The sequence below is a fragment of the Heteronotia binoei genome, chromosome 2 (genome assembly GCF_032191835.1).
Source record: "Heteronotia binoei isolate CCM8104 ecotype False Entrance Well chromosome 2, APGP_CSIRO_Hbin_v1, whole genome shotgun sequence".
Classification (NCBI taxonomy): domain Eukaryota; kingdom Metazoa; phylum Chordata; class Lepidosauria; order Squamata; family Gekkonidae; genus Heteronotia; species Heteronotia binoei.
The window spans coordinates 106,253,767-106,270,399 of record NC_083224.1 but is presented as its reverse complement, the minus strand read 5'-3'; the positions used below and the strand labels follow the sequence as shown (position 1 = coordinate 106,270,399).

The 16,633-nt window shown below is 48.2% G+C and overlaps 1 protein-coding gene across 1 annotated transcript in view; it reads right to left on the bottom strand.

The window, feature by feature from the left end:
- Positions 1–16,633, bottom strand: part of SLC5A9 (solute carrier family 5 member 9) — a 221,397-nt gene that overhangs the window by 184,511 nt on the left and 20,253 nt on the right. The window contains exon 2 of the mRNA XM_060231788.1: positions 9,062–9,267. Within this exon, the coding sequence (XP_060087771.1) occupies positions 9,062–9,190 (129 nt within the window). The 5' untranslated portion in view covers positions 9,191–9,267. The remainder of the gene's footprint in view (positions 1–9,061; positions 9,268–16,633) is intronic.

The window sequence follows — 16,633 nt, the reverse complement described above, 5'->3', positions numbered from 1 at the left end:
TGCTACGCAGTTTGTTTTGGCTCTCTGTGTTGAGAGCCACGTGCGCGTAGCGTGGAGCCGACGAGGGACCGGGACCGGGGTTTTTGGAGTCGTGTCGGCGCCAGCGTTGGCTAAGACCTTTGGAGCGCGTGCGGGGGTTGTTGGCCAGAGCGGGGGGCGAGCTTGGTTGCCTCGGTATTCCTCAGCCCTTCGGGCTGCGAGGAGCGCGCGCGGCGGGCAAGCAGCGCTTGCGACGATCAGCTGTTTGGCGCAGCGGGGGCCTTGAGCGGCTGGGTTGCCGGGTGGAGGCCAGTGCGCTGCTTTTCTACTCACCAACCCCCGGGTCTTGGGGACGATTTAGAGCGACATCCCTGGGTTGGCGGCCTGGTCGGGCTGGACGGGGGGTTTGCGCGGCGGCCTCTGTGTTCCTCTGCCCCTCGGGCTGTGAGAGGCGCCTTCGCAGCGCTTGCGAGGGTCGGCTGCTTGGCGCGGAGCGGGCCGTTGGTGGCTGGGTTTGCTGAGTGGAGGCCAGGCGGCGCCTGCGACTGACCAACTCCCCCTCCCTCCGGGTTCCGCGGCCGATTCAGAGCTGCGTCAACAGGTGCAGTGAGGCTCTGCCTCTCTTCTTCCCCCGCCGATCGCGGGAAGGGCACAGCGGCCCCTGTTGGTGAGGGCTGTTAGCAGGCGCCTGGCCAGTTATAAGGCAGCAGCCTTTCTTTGGGTGTGCTAGGTCAGAGTGGGGCTTCGTTCTCATACAGGGACCATTAGGGCTGAGCTCTCTACAGGAGTATTGGGCTTGGTGGTTCCTTCAACTCCCTCCTCCCACTCTTTTGGTGGGTCTGCTGGAGCCTGTCTGTACTAGTTGCTGGGGTAGCGTGTGTTGGGTCTGTTCATTTAGGCACCCCCTCCCACCACCCCTCCTCTCCTTTGGTCTGGGGTAGGCCATAGCTGGGTGAGCGGTTTGGAGTGGGTCTGGACTCCTGGCCTGTTTTGCAGGGTTTGGGTTCACGCCAATTGAATTTACCACTACACCTTTGTACCCTTTGGGGTTGGGGTGCAGCCAGGGAACATCCAGTGTCTGTGAGCAGTCACTCCTGATTTCTTGCCCGTGCTTATAGGGGCAAGTAGGATGGCACCAAAAAAAGGGCAGGGCAAATCAAAGGGCAAGCAGCCCGCCCGCCCACCTTGGGGACGGGGCCAGAAGGGGGCCACAGTTGAAGAGCCTGGGCAAAGTGAGCAGGTGCGGCTGGCCATTATGGGTCAGCTGGACACCCTGGAGCAGGAAAGAGTTGCTAGGGGTGCTCCCATCTGGGAGGGTCGCCGCCGTGCCTCTGGCTGCTCGGCACGGCTAACCTTTGAAGCGGAAGTTCTCGCACGTCTTTCTGCCTTGCAGGGTGGGCCAGCCGAGCCGGAATCACCACTGGAACTGGACCAGGAGGAGGATCCTGAGGAAGGCCCATCGGGGGTTGCGAGTGGCGGCGCATCTAGTGGCAGTGGGCTGCAGACACCTGGTGGCAGCGGTGTCTTTCCGAGTGATGGTGGTAAGCCCCTTCTTCAGCCAAGTCAGGGGTGGCCGTGGGGCCCCATTCACCTTCCCCCCCCGGCAACGCCGGGCAGGGTAGTTTGGGGTGTTGGGCAGCCAGGGGTTAGCGAGCAATTGGGTTCGGTTCAGCCATGGGCCTGGGGTTTTCATACACCGGGCTCCCTGCCCAGTACGGTATTTGCTCCGGTTGGCCAACAGACGGGCGCTGTTGCGCCACCTGTGGTTTCTACCCCTTCGCCCACCTCTGGTATTTTGCCGTGGGGCGGTCAGCAGTTTGCCCAGCTCCAGGGGGCTTGGCCGGTGGCTCAGGGCAGTGGGTGGTTCTACCCCCCTAACCCGTATGCCAACATCCCTTTTCACGTTCTCCCTTATGGTGATACATCTTTGCCCTTGGGAGACCACTTGACAGCTTCCACACATGAGAAAATTCTCAGAGGGGAGTACGTGGATGTCTTCAGCCTCCTGTTCAGAGAGCTCGAAAAGAAAAGTAAAGACGAGCTCGATGACAAGGAGAAAGAAAAGCTGAAACGGAGAAAAGTTGATAGTCCTGGGCAAATTGGTTGCCGGGATTTTTGATATATGCTGGGGTCATTGCGAGGGCACACCCGGCTCGGGCGACGGCCCTCTTTCAGTATATAGACATTGTGTACCAGGCATATATGGACTTCGCCGGTGCAGCCTGGCTGCAATATGACGAGGCTTTCCGTATGAGGGCCGCAGTCAATCCTGGAATGCCGTGGGACCAGATAAACCAACAGCTGTGGTTGCAGCTGATGTCCCCAGCAAAACCAAATGCCGGGGATAGGTCTGACAGCGGCCATCTAGTTCAGAGGGTACAGCACCAACAACAGTCTTCTGCAGGGGCCCGCGTTACTGCGGGCCAGCCGGTTCAAACCCGGCTCATTTGCTGGGAGTTCGCATCCAAGAGTGTGTGTCCCAGGAAACCCTGTAAATTCCGACATGAGTGTCCGCTCTGCAGTGGGGCCCACCCATTTTTGGCCTGCAGCAGGTCTAAGTCTAGGCCAGGCGGTAAGCACCCTGGGAGCGGCGGGGGCGGTCAGCACCCCCCTGGAAAAGGGGCCCAGCCCCATCCGCCTGACGGCACTCAATAGGTGGTTACGCATGTACCCGCGCAAGGCGGATGCCCGATACTTGCAGGACGGGTTTAGCTTGGGGTTTTGGATTCCCTATCAGGGGCCTAGGGCCCCCTTTTTGGCTCCTAATCTACGTTCTTTTGTAGGGCTTGAACACGTGGTTCGGGAAAAAATAGCCAAGGAATGCCTGGAAGGAAGGGTCCTTGGACCTTTTGAGGCACCACCGGTTCCCACATTGAGGGTATCCCCCTTGGGGGTGGTTCCCAAGAGGGTGGCGGGTGAATATCGCATTATTCACCACCTGTCTTACCCTAGGGGAGCATCGGTTAACGATGCCATCCCCGAGGAGCTATGCTCGGTCCATTATACCTCCTTTGACCAGGTGGTCAAAGTGGTTCGGTCTTGCGGGATTGGGGCGGAGATGGCGAAGTGCGACATTAAGTCAGCCTTTCGCCTCTTGCCTGTTCACCCGGGGACTTTGATCTGCTGGGTTTTTCCTTTGAGGGAAAATTTTACATGGACCAGGCATTGCCGATGGGTTGCTCGATTTCTTGTGCGGCATTTGAGCGCTTTAGCTCCTTTTTGGAATGGGCTCTCAGGCACAAGACCGGGGTCGGTGCTACGGCGCATTACCTGGACGACTACCTTTTTGTAGGTCCAGCGGGGTCTGAGCAATGCTCCAGGTTGCTGAATGCCTTTCAGGAATTAGCCCTCGAACTCGGGGTGCCATTGGCACACGAGAAGACCGAGGGGCCCAGTACGGTCCTAACTTTTTTGGGCATTGAGCTTGACACTCTGCAGCAAACATCACGTTTGCCGGAGAGCAAGGTCGCCGACCTAAAGGTCCGGCTGGCCACTTTGAAGGGGCAGCGGAAGGTTTCGCTGCTGGAACTACAGCAGGTCGTGGGCCACCTTAACTTTGCTTGTAAAGTGGTGGCCCCAGGTAGGGCCTTTTTGAGGCGTTTTTGTGACGCAATGGGCCGGTTGCGCCTCCCCCATCACAGGGCCCGCGTTTCTGCTGGAATGCGAGCGGACTTGGAAGTCTGGGAGGAGTTTTTGGAATCTTTCAACGGCGTTTCTTTTTGGAGGGAGGATCTGAAGGTTGAAGCAGAGCTTCAGATTTCTTCTGATGCCTCCAGTGCCAACGGTTTTGGGGTATTTTTCAGAGGACATTGGTGCGCGGAGCAATGGCCCGCGGAATGGTTGGACAGCGGGCTCTGTAGGGACCTGACTTTTTTAGAATTTTTTCCCATTCTGGTGGCCATTTGGCTTTGGGGGGAGCAGCTTGCCAACCATTCGGTCCTTTTTTGGTGCGATAACCTGGCAGTCGTCCATGTTATCAATTCCTTAACTTCTAAATCTGTGTTGGTTATGAATTTGGTTAGGTTTTTCACCCTATGTTGCCTCCGGTTGAATATTCTATTCCTGGCTAGGCACGTACCTGGGGTATGTAACGGGGTGGCGGATGCTCTTTCTCGCCAACAGATGGAGCGTTTTCGGGAACTGGCCCCAGAAGCAGATCCTTGGCCAGCGAAAATGCCAGAGGAACTTTGGCGTCTTGGGAAAAGGAAGCCGGTAGGGCTATTCAGTTGGCACTAGCTCCTAGCACCAGGAGGGCGTACGACAGAGCGTACATTCAATTTCGGGACTTCAGAAGTGTGGCTGCGCTGCCGGACCATTGGCCATTCCCTGTGGAGCACATTATGCAATTCTGTGTGCACCAAAAGGAAAGAGGCCTGGGGCTGAAATCCATTCGGGGCCAACTGCCAGCATTGGCTTTTGCTAGCAAGGCCCGTGGTTTTCCTGAATACACGGGAGATTTTAGGGTTAGGAAGATGCTCGAGGGCTGGGCCTGGGAGCGGGCCCAGCGAGTTGACGACAGGCAACCCATATCCCCGTCTGTCCTTCGTGGGTTGTTTGGGGGTTGGCCCAGTGTTTGTTCCTCCCCCTTTGAAGCAGCATTGTTTCATGCTGCCTCACTGTTGGCCTTTTTTGGGGCCTTGCGTGTAAGTGAGCTGGTAGTACAGTCCAAGGCTGATACTTCTGGGAGGGCGCTCCAGGCCGAGGATGTCAAAATTACTAATAGTCAGCTTGTTCTGACAATTCGCCGGTCCAAGACTGACCAAAGGCAGAGGGGATCCGTCATCACGATTGGTAGGTGCTCTGTACAGGAATTATGTCCGGTTAGGGCTGTTCGGCGTTACATTCAGGTTAGGGGGAATTTTGGGGGGCCCTTTCTAAGACATGCTGACGGCTCCCCTCTCACCAAATATCAATTTTGGAAGGTCACAAGCAGGGCCCTGGCCATGTTGGGCTTACAGGGCGTCAAATTTGGGACACATTCCTTTCGGATCGGGGCGGCCTCCACAGCCGCTTCCATGGGTTACACGCCTTCTGCCATTCGGCATATAGGCCGATGGCGGTCGTCGGCTTACAAAACGTATGTTCGCCCTTTGGTCACCTAGGTGTAGGTGGGGGCATGGTGGGTTGTATTGTTGATATCCTATGTTGACAGTTGTTTGTCTTTTCAGGTGCTGGGGCTCGTGGTGAGAGATGTCGCGCTCTCATCTGCGGGCACAGCATGGTTTTCTGGGCTGCCCATTTCGCCAGACAGTCTTCAGCGGGCACCCAGCTTGGCCTCAGTGCGTGGGCCACTGTGGATTGGCTGGGGCGTTGGGGGCTCCGCTGGCCTGGGATCATGCCCCTGCTGTTCAGGGAATGGAAGGCACCACCTCCACACATTCTTGTCGTCCATTTAGGTGGAAACGACTTGGGGCTGCTGCATGGGAAAGCTCTCTCCCAGCAGGCCTTGGCTGACCTCCGGGAAATTCGGCGGAGGTGGCCTTGGGTTATCTTGGTTTGGTCGGCAATTTTGCCGTGTAGAGTGTGGAGGCATGCCATTTCTCCGGGTGGTGTTGAACGTGCCAGGCATAAGGCCAATCGGGCTATTCAGAAGGCTATGGAGGGGGGATTGGGAATCTTCTTCCGCATCCGGCCATACGGGTCGAGCAAGCTGACCTGTATCGGCCGGATGGTGTTCACCTTTCTGATTTGGGTAACTGGGCCTTTTTGGACGAGATTCGGCAGGGGATGCGGTTGGCTCTGGGCCAACTGTTGGGGCGCTAATGCCAAAGCAGAGGCTTGGCATTGGCGGTGGCTAGAGGAGGTTGGCCACAGGGTTTTCCAGGGGAGCACCTATGGCCTAGCACCGTGGGTGCGGTGGTCTGTATGAACCGTAGATGGGCTACACGGCTCAGTGCGGGGATTGCAGATCACAGGGAGCCTCACCTGGGCGGATCTTTCCACGGGGATTGATGCCGGCCCGGATGGTGGTGGCTCGAGGCCTGGCCGCTCAGCTACAACCTGAATATGGCGGGCTTGTGCTGGGGGCAGGGTGGCTCGCCCTTTGGACAAGGCGGGGTCCGGGGTTGACCCCAGGGCTTGTCTGGTCAGGTTTTCACCCCTCCTGCCAGTTACAGTTATTTAATGTTTTAATAAAGCGGCCCGGTTTTAAACCCAACACTTGTGTCTGCTTCTTTATTCCGACTGGGGGGGCAAGGCCCGGCCCCTACCCAGCCGAGCCTGCTTGCAGGAGCATAGGCTGGGGGCCGTCTTTGCCCCTCCCGGAAGGAGGAAGGAGCAGCATCACCCGACATACGGGTGTTTGCTGGGGCGGGGAGTTGGGGCTTTATAAGCCCCGGCTCCCGCCCTCCTGCTACGCAGTTTGTTTTGGCTCTCTGCCCACCCACCCTCCCTTTTGGCAGTACAGGCTTTGCCGGTCGCCTTATTTGGGGCCAGGTAGGAATTTTTTCGCTTCCACACAATTGGCTTATGTGGGGGTGTTTTTCGCCTACCTTGTACTGCCTTGTAGGTTAGGAATTGTTAGTGGTATTTGTCTTGGTCGCAGGCTAGAGGAGGTTGGCCACAGGGTTTTCCAGGGGAGCACCTATGGCCTAGCACCGTGGGTGCGGTGGTCTGTATGAACCGTAGATGGGCTACACGGCTCAGTGCGGGGATTGCAGATCACAGGGAGCCTCACCTGGGCGGATCTTTTCATGGGGATTGATGCCGGCCCGGATGGTGGTGGCTCGAGGCCTGGCCGCTCAGCTACAACCCGAATATGGCGGGCTTGTGCTGGGGGCAGGGTGGCTCGCCCTTTGGACAAGGCGGGGTCTGGGGTTGACCCCAGGGCTTGTCTGGTCAGGTTTTCACCCCTCCTGCCAGTTACAGTTATTTAATGTTTTAATAAAGCGGCCCGGTTTTAAATCCAACACTTGTGTCTGCTTCTTTATTCCGACTGGGGGGGGCAAATGGGCTTCAGGTATGGGTGTGCAGTCAGATACTGCCAACCATAAAAGTCTTCTGATGTACCCAGCATCATATGGGGTAGGCTGTAGTCAAGGCAGTCAAAGTCTTCCCACTCCTGGATCTCTTACTAATGTGAATTAATTGTCAGGAATTTAAAGGAGTCTGACTGCAAATGCTTTTTTATATTTCTCCCCATTCCTCAGGAAGTAGCAATTCTCCCAGCCAGTCTTAGCCCTGGTAAGTTGCCTTGCCCAATCACACAGGAGGAGGGAAATTTTAAACTACAGTTGTTTGTTAGATTGGCTCCTTTTTTTGTGCCACATATGCACTGAGCTCGGTGCTTCTTGTATCTTGGGAGGGATGCCTTGCTTGGATTATACTAGACCTTGACTGCTGGATCCTGTCTGGTCAGCAGTTCTTGACAGATAGGTCTAATAAACTTATTATTAATACTAGCTAACCTTTCCTCCCTTCTTTCCCCAAGAAGAGGGTTAATGAGAGTCACATTTGGTTGCTGGCAGGGGAGTTCAGGAGCAATATTATTTCCACCGTTGTTTTGTATTCTGCACAGTTTAATATTTGGTTTGTTTTGATCTTCTACCAGGGCTGTAGCCAGGATTTTAAAAGTTGGGGCTATCCCGTCCACTGCAGGGCTTGCCACTTCTCAGAAGCTTTCTGGGGTAGGGACAAAAGCTGAAGGCTCTAAAAGTAGCTGAAGTAGCCAACCCCAAAATTTTGGAGTCAAGAAGAAACTGCACCTTGTGTAGAAACAGGAAGATTAACTTCCACCTCGCTCATCCCTACCCCAGCACTTTGCAGCCAGCAGCTCCATCTGCCCCCAACCCTGGCCCATTCCATGAGGCTTCCTCTGCCTCCTGCTCCTCCATCTCCCTTCTCTCTGCCTGCTTCTTTTGCTGCTGCAGTGCACTGTGACCTGCTCAGCTCTTCCAGCTCCAGCTACTGCTTCACCAGTTCAGCCATGGTAAAAAAAGCAAAAAGCAGGCTATGCCCCACCTGGAAGTCAGGGGGCAGTGTCCCACAGTCCTCCCTGTGGCTACAGACCTGTTTTCTGCCTTTCCTTTTTGTGCTTCTGAGGAATTTATTTCTTGTTTTTCATTGTGTGGTTTTTTTCATTTGTTTGTTGGCTTTTCTGCTTGCCTTCAGTTTGTGGGTTACTTGTCTTCCACCGTCTTGCAGATTACTTAGTAAACACATTTTTCATAGCTTAAGTTTTCAGAGACTCCCTTTCCTCTGCAATGTGATTTTAGTGCAGGGAGTGTGCCTTACTAAGTTGCTCTGGTAGAGAGGATAGCTGGGCAACCTTATTCAAGGACCTGTAAAATCAGACCTCTTTGTTAAATTCACTAGAAACTTGGGACAGTCTTCAGAAGAGAGGGTGGACTAGGATCCTTGAAACCATTTGGTGAAAAAAACCTGCTCAGGAAAATCTGCCATTTTTGGTGCATGGAAAATAATGGGCAGAAATCCAGTCTGATCTTCATTAAAAAGGAAATGGAAACTGACAAGGAAATAGAAACCGACATTTTTAAAAAACTTATATATATATGTTTTAAAAAATTCTGTTGTAAGCAGATAGCACTGCAAACAACACAGAAATAGAGCAGATATTAGATTTATGCATACTATCATATATTCAAAATAAAGGAGAAATTAAGCTCTATCCTGGGTAGTCACAAGGTCCTAGATTCCCAGTTAGGATACTGGGAGTTCTGCATTCTGAGCTCCCAGGCATTTCTTTAAAATAACAGCCCTAAATGGGCTCAGTTTGGATCAGGACCATGGAGTTTCAACTTTTTCCCTCCATGTCATTTTAATGCCACAAAACTGAGACAAATATCTGTATGTGCTCTGTTGCATTTGTCTTCCCTTGTTGAAGTTCTGATCAGAAACAGGACCACATGGTTACTATTTACAACACCACCAACAAAATGCTTAGGAGTTTCAAACATGGAAGTTCTTCTGTCTCATCTAAATTAACTCTAAGATTTTTTAAATTAATGAGCAGTCATATGTATCCTAGAAATCTGTGAATTCTTTAGTAAAGGGGCTTTTTTTTAAAACCAAGAGACACTAGGCATTCTATACTATAGTGAAGTAGTTTGGTTTCAGGACTCACCCGTATTCCAACAGCAAGGACAACGATGAAATAAACAATCACAACAATGATGTCAGGAATTTCAAAGGCAATTTTTTTCTCTTCAGACTTGTTGCTGGGTGACTCTGGAGTAGCTGGAGTTTGGCTCATGGCTGCCAAAAAAAGTGTTGGCTGTTGCCTCTTTATCTCACAATGGACTTTGGCACACGTTTCTCCTCATTACTTCCCTTTAATAATAATTAACAGATTTGAGAAACTGTCAGTGTTGATGAAGAAATAGACAATTATGTCAGGAAATTAAGGTTTTGAACCATTTCATGCATTTCACAGCTGTAGTGATATGTTATATAGACTTATGTAAAGCACCTGCTGAAGCTCCTGTGCTTTAATGGATGTTCACCTTTCTTTTTACATCAGACAAATTGCTCCGTATATCTCCCTATATGCATAATGTCATTGCATTTTTCAAAAAGACAGAGTGAATTCAAGTACTGCAAGCTTTAGCCAGTATTGAACACGGATATATCAAGCAAGCTTGCATTATTTGTCACTCAGCAAACTGAATTTAGCCAAATTAGGATCCCCGGCCTTGCACCAGCAAATGTCGAGAGATTTTGGAGGTGGCATCTGGGGACAGTGGAGTTTCAAGAGGAAGTGATAACACAAATGATACTCTAGGAATTTCCCCTAATCTCTATGGTCTTTACCATAGACACTAGGGAAGATTACTAGAGCATCACCATCAGTACTCTCCTTTTTATTCTGCTCCTCAGATTATCAAAGGTGAGGTATTGCCAGCTGCCAGCAAGCAAATGGCAAATTTTTGTATAATAGCTTGTTTTTCTGATTGCCTTGAAGCTACCTAGCAGCCATAATGTGCAACTGCTGCTAGTATTTGGCTAGTTGGTTCAGAAATCATGTAAGTTTGCTAACGTGTTCTTGCTAATAATATAAATGTATTGTGCCTTTTTGTATATCCATTGAGCTACATTGGCCTAATTCCCCCAAAGTTTCCCATCTACAAGTGCATTCGTGCAAATGTCTATTAGAACATATAGTTCTTCCATTTCTAGTCCCAAGTGGAATCACAGATTCGTTCATGTAGAACATTTAGCATTTCATGGCTATCAATTAGCTTTTTATTAGATGAAAATGTAGCCTTTTTTCATTACATTGGCAAACATCTCATAGTAAAGCATCTATTTCAAGGAAATGTTGGCAACTCTTTTGGCACTTTGCAGTTCATTTTTTTTCTTGCCTGCAGACATATAAATTGGATGTGGTTAGAGGTATGAGTTTAAAGGTAAGAATCAAGTGACTTGTCTGTTAGCCTGTGGCTTTGAACACTCTGGTCCATTAGTCAAAGATACAATTTGTTATTCAGTTTGTGTATTTAACTGTACTTTTAATTTTATTTTGTCTTTTTTTATATAGTTAACTGGGAAAAAGCAGTGAGTAAGTATTCTAACTAACTGAACTAACTCTTTGAATAGCTGCTTGGTCTCTTAGCCATCTTAATTTAGTTCAGCCACAACACTAGGCTAGTGCAAATTTAAAATTACCATGTGTTCTTAAACAGATTTACAATTTAAATAACCAATAACCTGAAAACACTACCCCCACCCTATAGATTACTTTTAAGTCATAATAAACTGCAGAAAATTAGGTACCATAGATCACAGAAGCCAGTGATCAAAATATATGTTTGCTGCTCTCCCTGAGGATCACGATATTTTATTGATCTGAACAATAAATATTAACTGGTGGCCTGCCACAAAGCTAACATTGAAATTTTGATGTTTAGTTTTTGTTCAAAAGTTGCTATTTAGGATGAAGGTATGCTTTAACCTTCCACTTCTTTGTGCAGCTCTTTTCCTCCCTGGTCAAAGCTACTGGTCCCTTTGATTGCTGCTGTTTAAGGAGATAATTGTTCATATTGCTGAGGCAACTGCTGGACCAATGCTCTCTTGTATTGGGGTATGCACTGAAAAGTGCATGCATTATGCCACTGACAGTAATGCAGTGCAAAGGAAAGGCATCTGCATTCAGATGCGCTTGACAGCAAAGGTATGATTTATTTTCATTACAGAAAACTATTTCCAGCATTTCCTTTTGTGAATGATGTGCAATTTTCTACAGTGCAGAAGGAATGCCTAGGTGTTTCTACATCACGAATCCCACAGTTGGGAAGACTGAAATGATCATTTTAGTCTCTTGAAAATAATATATCAAAATATATCACAGTATGGAAAAGCTGAATGAACTAGTCCAGGAGTCCCCCATCAGCCCATGGGCCTCATGTAGCCTCTGATCTTTTTTCTATACAGCCCTCCAACCTACTTGTTTGCTGCTAGCACCCTCAAGGCATTGTCCCTCACAACAATACTGTTCTTCCTGCCTCAGGAGGCACCATCTACGCAGTTCTTTCTATCCTTTTCTTGAAAAAACTCCCACAGTAACAACATTGTTTCTTCTGATCTCCATGGTTCCTTCTGTCAGCCCTCCTCATGGTCTTATTCTCCTTTCTAGCATTTGGCAATTCTGGGTGCTTTGCTAGCTAGCAAAGCTCAGGTACTCATACCACTCAGCTTTTTCACCCCACTCCTCCATGCATTACCATGTTGCAGGACCAGATCTACATGTTTTTTGAGGGGGGGGTTAAAAAATGATGCCCCCTTTGGGCCCATTCTATCTTATGAACCCATAGAATAGAATGGACTTCATACCCAATTTGGTGCCCCCCCTCCAGCAGCAGCTGGGGCAAGCACCCCCCTGTGCCCCTCCTTAGATCTAGCCCTGCCATGTTGGGGGCTATATATGTGTGTAAGGAAGATAAAGCTGCTGTGTGAATGGAAACAAGAGATCCCTGGCCTGCTTTTGCAAAAAAAAAAAAAGTGGGGAAAGGACAGTAAAAGGACTGGTAATTTTTTTTGGGGGGGGGGGGGGAAGGATACAAAGTGTTTTGCATACTGAACATTTCTAGAAGCTCCACTCATCAAGTCTCCTCCAAGTAGCTTCCAAGGTTACTAGTGAAGCTGCTGCAGGCAAAAACATTCTTCCTTCCTCAACAAGAGCTAGTTGCTCTGACGTTTTGCCCTCCTTGCTTCTGCCTCAACTCCCCCACTCACTCAAGCTAGAAGTCTTCTCATGCATGTGCAGTGCCGGATATATGCATAGGCTATGTAGGCTGATGCCTAGGGCCTCTAAATCTAGTGGGCCTCCACAGCCCTGTCCCCCTCCCCCCCACAGCAGGCAAAATTGCAAACCCTTCGTGCAAGGGCAGGGCAACTCAGGCCCAGCAACTATGAGACTCAGGGCCAGCCAGAGGGGCCCAATTTAAAACTCTGGTGTCCAACTGGAAAAAAAATTGTGGGGCCCAGTTCACAGTCAAAGTCTGTATAATCTTAGAGATATAAATAAAATCCATCTAGATTACCTTGGTGCGGGGCCTCCCTTACGAGTGGCCTGCGGGGCCCAATTTGGTCAAATTGCTCCAATTGCCTTAAGGCCAGCCTTGATGAGACTGTGCAGGGGTTGGACTGACAAGCCCTGCCCCTTCTAGGTCCCTGGTGCCACTATTCAGAGTACAGACTCCAGGCTCCAGAGCCAGTAGCCCAGAGTCAACAACCAGCTGCACAGTCTTTTCCAGCTCAAGGGTTAGGTCAGTAGTGGTACATGCTGCACTTTAATCAGTGGGAGAGTGTGAGTGGGGGGCTGGCTGTGGAAGATAGACCAGGCAAACAAGCTCTCTCAAGTCCCTTCCATTCCTTCCCTCCTCCTTGGCTTGAACAGAGCAAACACATGTGACTGGCACTGGCCTCACCCCTCCCAGGCAGAGAGCCCTTCACACTTCACAGAGCCCTGTTGGTGCCTGCAACATGCGCTTGCAACCCCTTTCTCAGAACTTCTTGAATATGAAAAGAAATATTGATGGTGTCAATTGTCATGCCTGTAAATCCAAACAATACTGCTTCATACATTAATAGTAGATTAATTGTTCTAAAGCCATTGCAGAATCTAATCAAAGTTTTACATATTTATTTTATATAACATGTTTTGGCAATTGGCTCTTTTAAATGGCTAGTATTGATTGTTGGATGAGAGCCTGGTGTTTGCTGCTGCTGGAATTATTAGATGAGAAATCATAGTTAATTATTAACCTCTGTTCTTGCATAATTTTCAAGCCTTCTAATTGCATGTGTCTTGGAGAAAATTATTTTGAATCCTTTTGGCAATTTTGGGAGTTTATACATTTTTTAAAATGTTTAGATTGGAGAATGATGTTGTGCTATAGGGTTGGTTTGTTGGATGTGACAGAATAGACTCCCTCTTGTGTTTGCTTTAGTTTAGAAGAAGAAGACTTTGGATTTATATTATGCCCTCCAATCAGAGTTTCAGAGTAGCTCACAATCTCCTTTATCTTCCTCCTCCACAATAAACACCCTGTGAGGTGGGTAGGGCTGAGAGGACTCTCCCAGCAGCTGCCCATTCAAGGACATCCTCTTCCAGAGCTATGGCTGACCCAAGGCCATTCCAGCAGGTGCAAGTGAAGGAGTGGGAAATCAAACCCAGTTCTCCCAGATAAGAGTCCATGCACTTAATCAGTACACCAAACTGGCTCAAACAGGTTGTTTAGTTTAGTTAAAATGGCCACCCACCCTGGAAAGTAGGGCAGAACTCCAGAAATACTCTGTTATCAGATTTTAACCCTCAATTCACAATTAATTGTGCCAGATTTATGGCGGCAGCTAGAAGAATTTGTGATTATGTAAAGAAGGGGTCTTGAACTGATTGTTTTTTAATATTTCCAAGCTTGTATTTTATCTTTTCTTAAATGCCTGAGTACTCTGTATACCATCCCAAATGCTACTGAAACTGATATAAATACAGAGACCATGCATAAAGTTGCCAAATTTGGTGTAGTGGTTAAGTGTGTGGACTCTTATCTGGGAGAACAGGGTTTGATTCCCCACTCCTCCACTTGAAACTGCTAGCATGGCCTTGGGTCAGCCATAGCTCTGGTTGAGGTTGTCCTTGAAAGGGCAGCTGCTGTGAGAGCCCTCTCCAGCCCCACCCACCTCACAGGGTGTCTGTTGTGGGGGAGGAAGGTAAAGGAGATTGTGAGCCGCTCTGAGACTCTTTGGAGTGGAGGGCGGGATATAAATCCAATATCTTCTTCTTCAAATTTTGTTCCCATGCAATCAAATTGCATTTTATGGTTCTTACAAGTTAATGTCGAGGTAACAGATTGTAATTTTAACCAGTGTATTCTAGTTAATATTTTTTTCTGGAGCTGTATAATTTTTAATTTTTTTTATTATATGTACTATATTTATTAAGCTAGAAGATGTTTGACCACTACTGTATTATTTGTCATATCTCATTATTCATACTAATGTCCTATATTTTATTTTCACATTTATTTTTTAAATATCTTACGTTTTACCTATTTAGGTCCATCTTGATTTTTACAATTTTTATGTGGTTGTTGTTGGCCTGCATTGTGCTGTGTATTTGGTCATGGACCGTAATAAAGCAAACTGAAACTGAAACTAAGTATAGGGATCAGTTCAGGGACAGAGGAACTGTGTTTTGTCTTATTTTATTTGTGCCCGGTGGTGTTTTCCTTTCTGTGTTTGATTTAAAGTGCCTTTTTGTGTTTAAAATTCTGTTACTTGTAAATAGTCAATAAAATTTTTGTTCTTTATTTAAAATCCTAGTCTGGTGCTCTGACCACGGAGTCTCCCCCACTCTGCCCACTTTTTGTTGTTGTTCAGTCGCACAGTCAAGTCCGACTCCTTACAACCCCATGGACAAAGTCATGCCAGGCCCTCCTGTCTTCCACCATCCTCCAAAGTCTGCTCAAATTTGTGTTTGTTACATCAGTAACACAGTCCAGCCATCTCATCTTTTGCTGCCCCTTCTTCTTTTGCCTTCTGTCTTTCCTAGCATCAGGATCTTCTCCAGTGAGTGCTCCCTTCTCATTTGGTGACCAAGTATTTGAGCTTCAGCTTCAGCATCTGACCTTCCAGTGAACAGTCTGGTTTGATTTCCCTCTGGACTGACTGATTTGATCTTCTTGCAGTCCAAGGGAGTCTCAAGAGTCTTCTCCAGCACCACATCTCAAAAGCATCTATTCTTCTGCGCTTGGCCTTCCTTATGGTCCAGCTCTCACAGCCATACATTACTACTGGGAATACCATCGCTTTGACTATATGGACTTTTGTTGGCAGGGTATGTCTCTACTTTTTATTATACTGCCTAGGTTCGCCATAGCTGTCCTCCCAAGGAGTAAACGTCTTTTAATTTCATGGCTACAGTCACCATCTGCAGTGATTTTGGATCCCAGAAATGTGAAGTCTGTCACTACTTCCATGTCTTCCCCTTCTATTTGGCAAGGTGTGATGGGGCCAGATGCCATGATCTTAGTTTTTTTGATGTTGAGTTTCAAGCCTACTTTTGTGCTCTGCTCTTTCACCCTCAACAAGAGGTTCTTTAGATCCTCCTCACTTCCTGCCATTGGAGTGCATATCTGAGGTTGTTGATGTTTTTCCCGGCAATCTTAATTCCAGCTTCTGCTTCATCCAGGCCAGAATTCCACATGATGTACTCTGCATATAAATTAAATAAACAGGGTGACAATATACATACTTGTCGAACTCCTTTTCCTATTCTAAACCACTCAGTTGTTCCATATCCTGTTCTGACAGTTGTCTCTCCTCAGGAGACATGTGAGGTGGTCTGGTACTCCCATCTCTTTAAGGACTTGTCACAGTTTGTTGTGATCCACACAATCAAAGACTTTAACGTAGTCAATGAAACAGAAATAGACGTTTTTCTGATACTCCTGCGCTTTCTCCATAATCCAGTGAATGCTGGCAATTTGATCTCTAGTTCCTCTACCTCTCCGAAACCCAGCTTGAACTTCTGGTAGTTTCCGATCTACATACTGCTGAAGCCTGGCATGTAGGATCTTTAACATGATGTTGCTGGCATGTGAAATGAGTGCAATGGTGTGATAATTTGAACATTCCTTGGCATTACCCTTCTTTGGGATTGGAATATAAACTGATCTTTTCCAATCCTGTGGCTACTGCTGTGTTTTCCAAATTTGTTGACATAATGTGTGCATCACTTTAACAGCATAATCTTTTAGGACTTTGAAAAGCTCAACTGGGATACCGTCATCTCTGCTCGCTTTGTTGTTAGTAATGCTTTTTAAAGCCCATTTGACTTCACACACCAGGATGTCTGGCTCAAGGTCATCCATTTTGCTGTCATTGAGATCCTTTTTGTATAATTCTTCTGTGTATTCTTGCCATCTCTTCCTGATCTCTTCTGCTTCTGTTAGGTCCCTTCCATTTCTGTCCTTTATTATGGCCATCTTTGCATGAAACGTTTCCTTGATTTCTCCAATTTTCTTTAATAGATCTCTTGTCCTTCCCATTCTATTATTTTCTTCTATTTCTTTGCATTGTTCCTTCAGGAAGGCCTCCTTATCTCTCCTTGCTGTTCTCTGGAAATCTGCATTCATATGAACATATGAAGCTGCCTTATACTGAATCAGACCTTTGGTCCATCAAAGTCAGTATT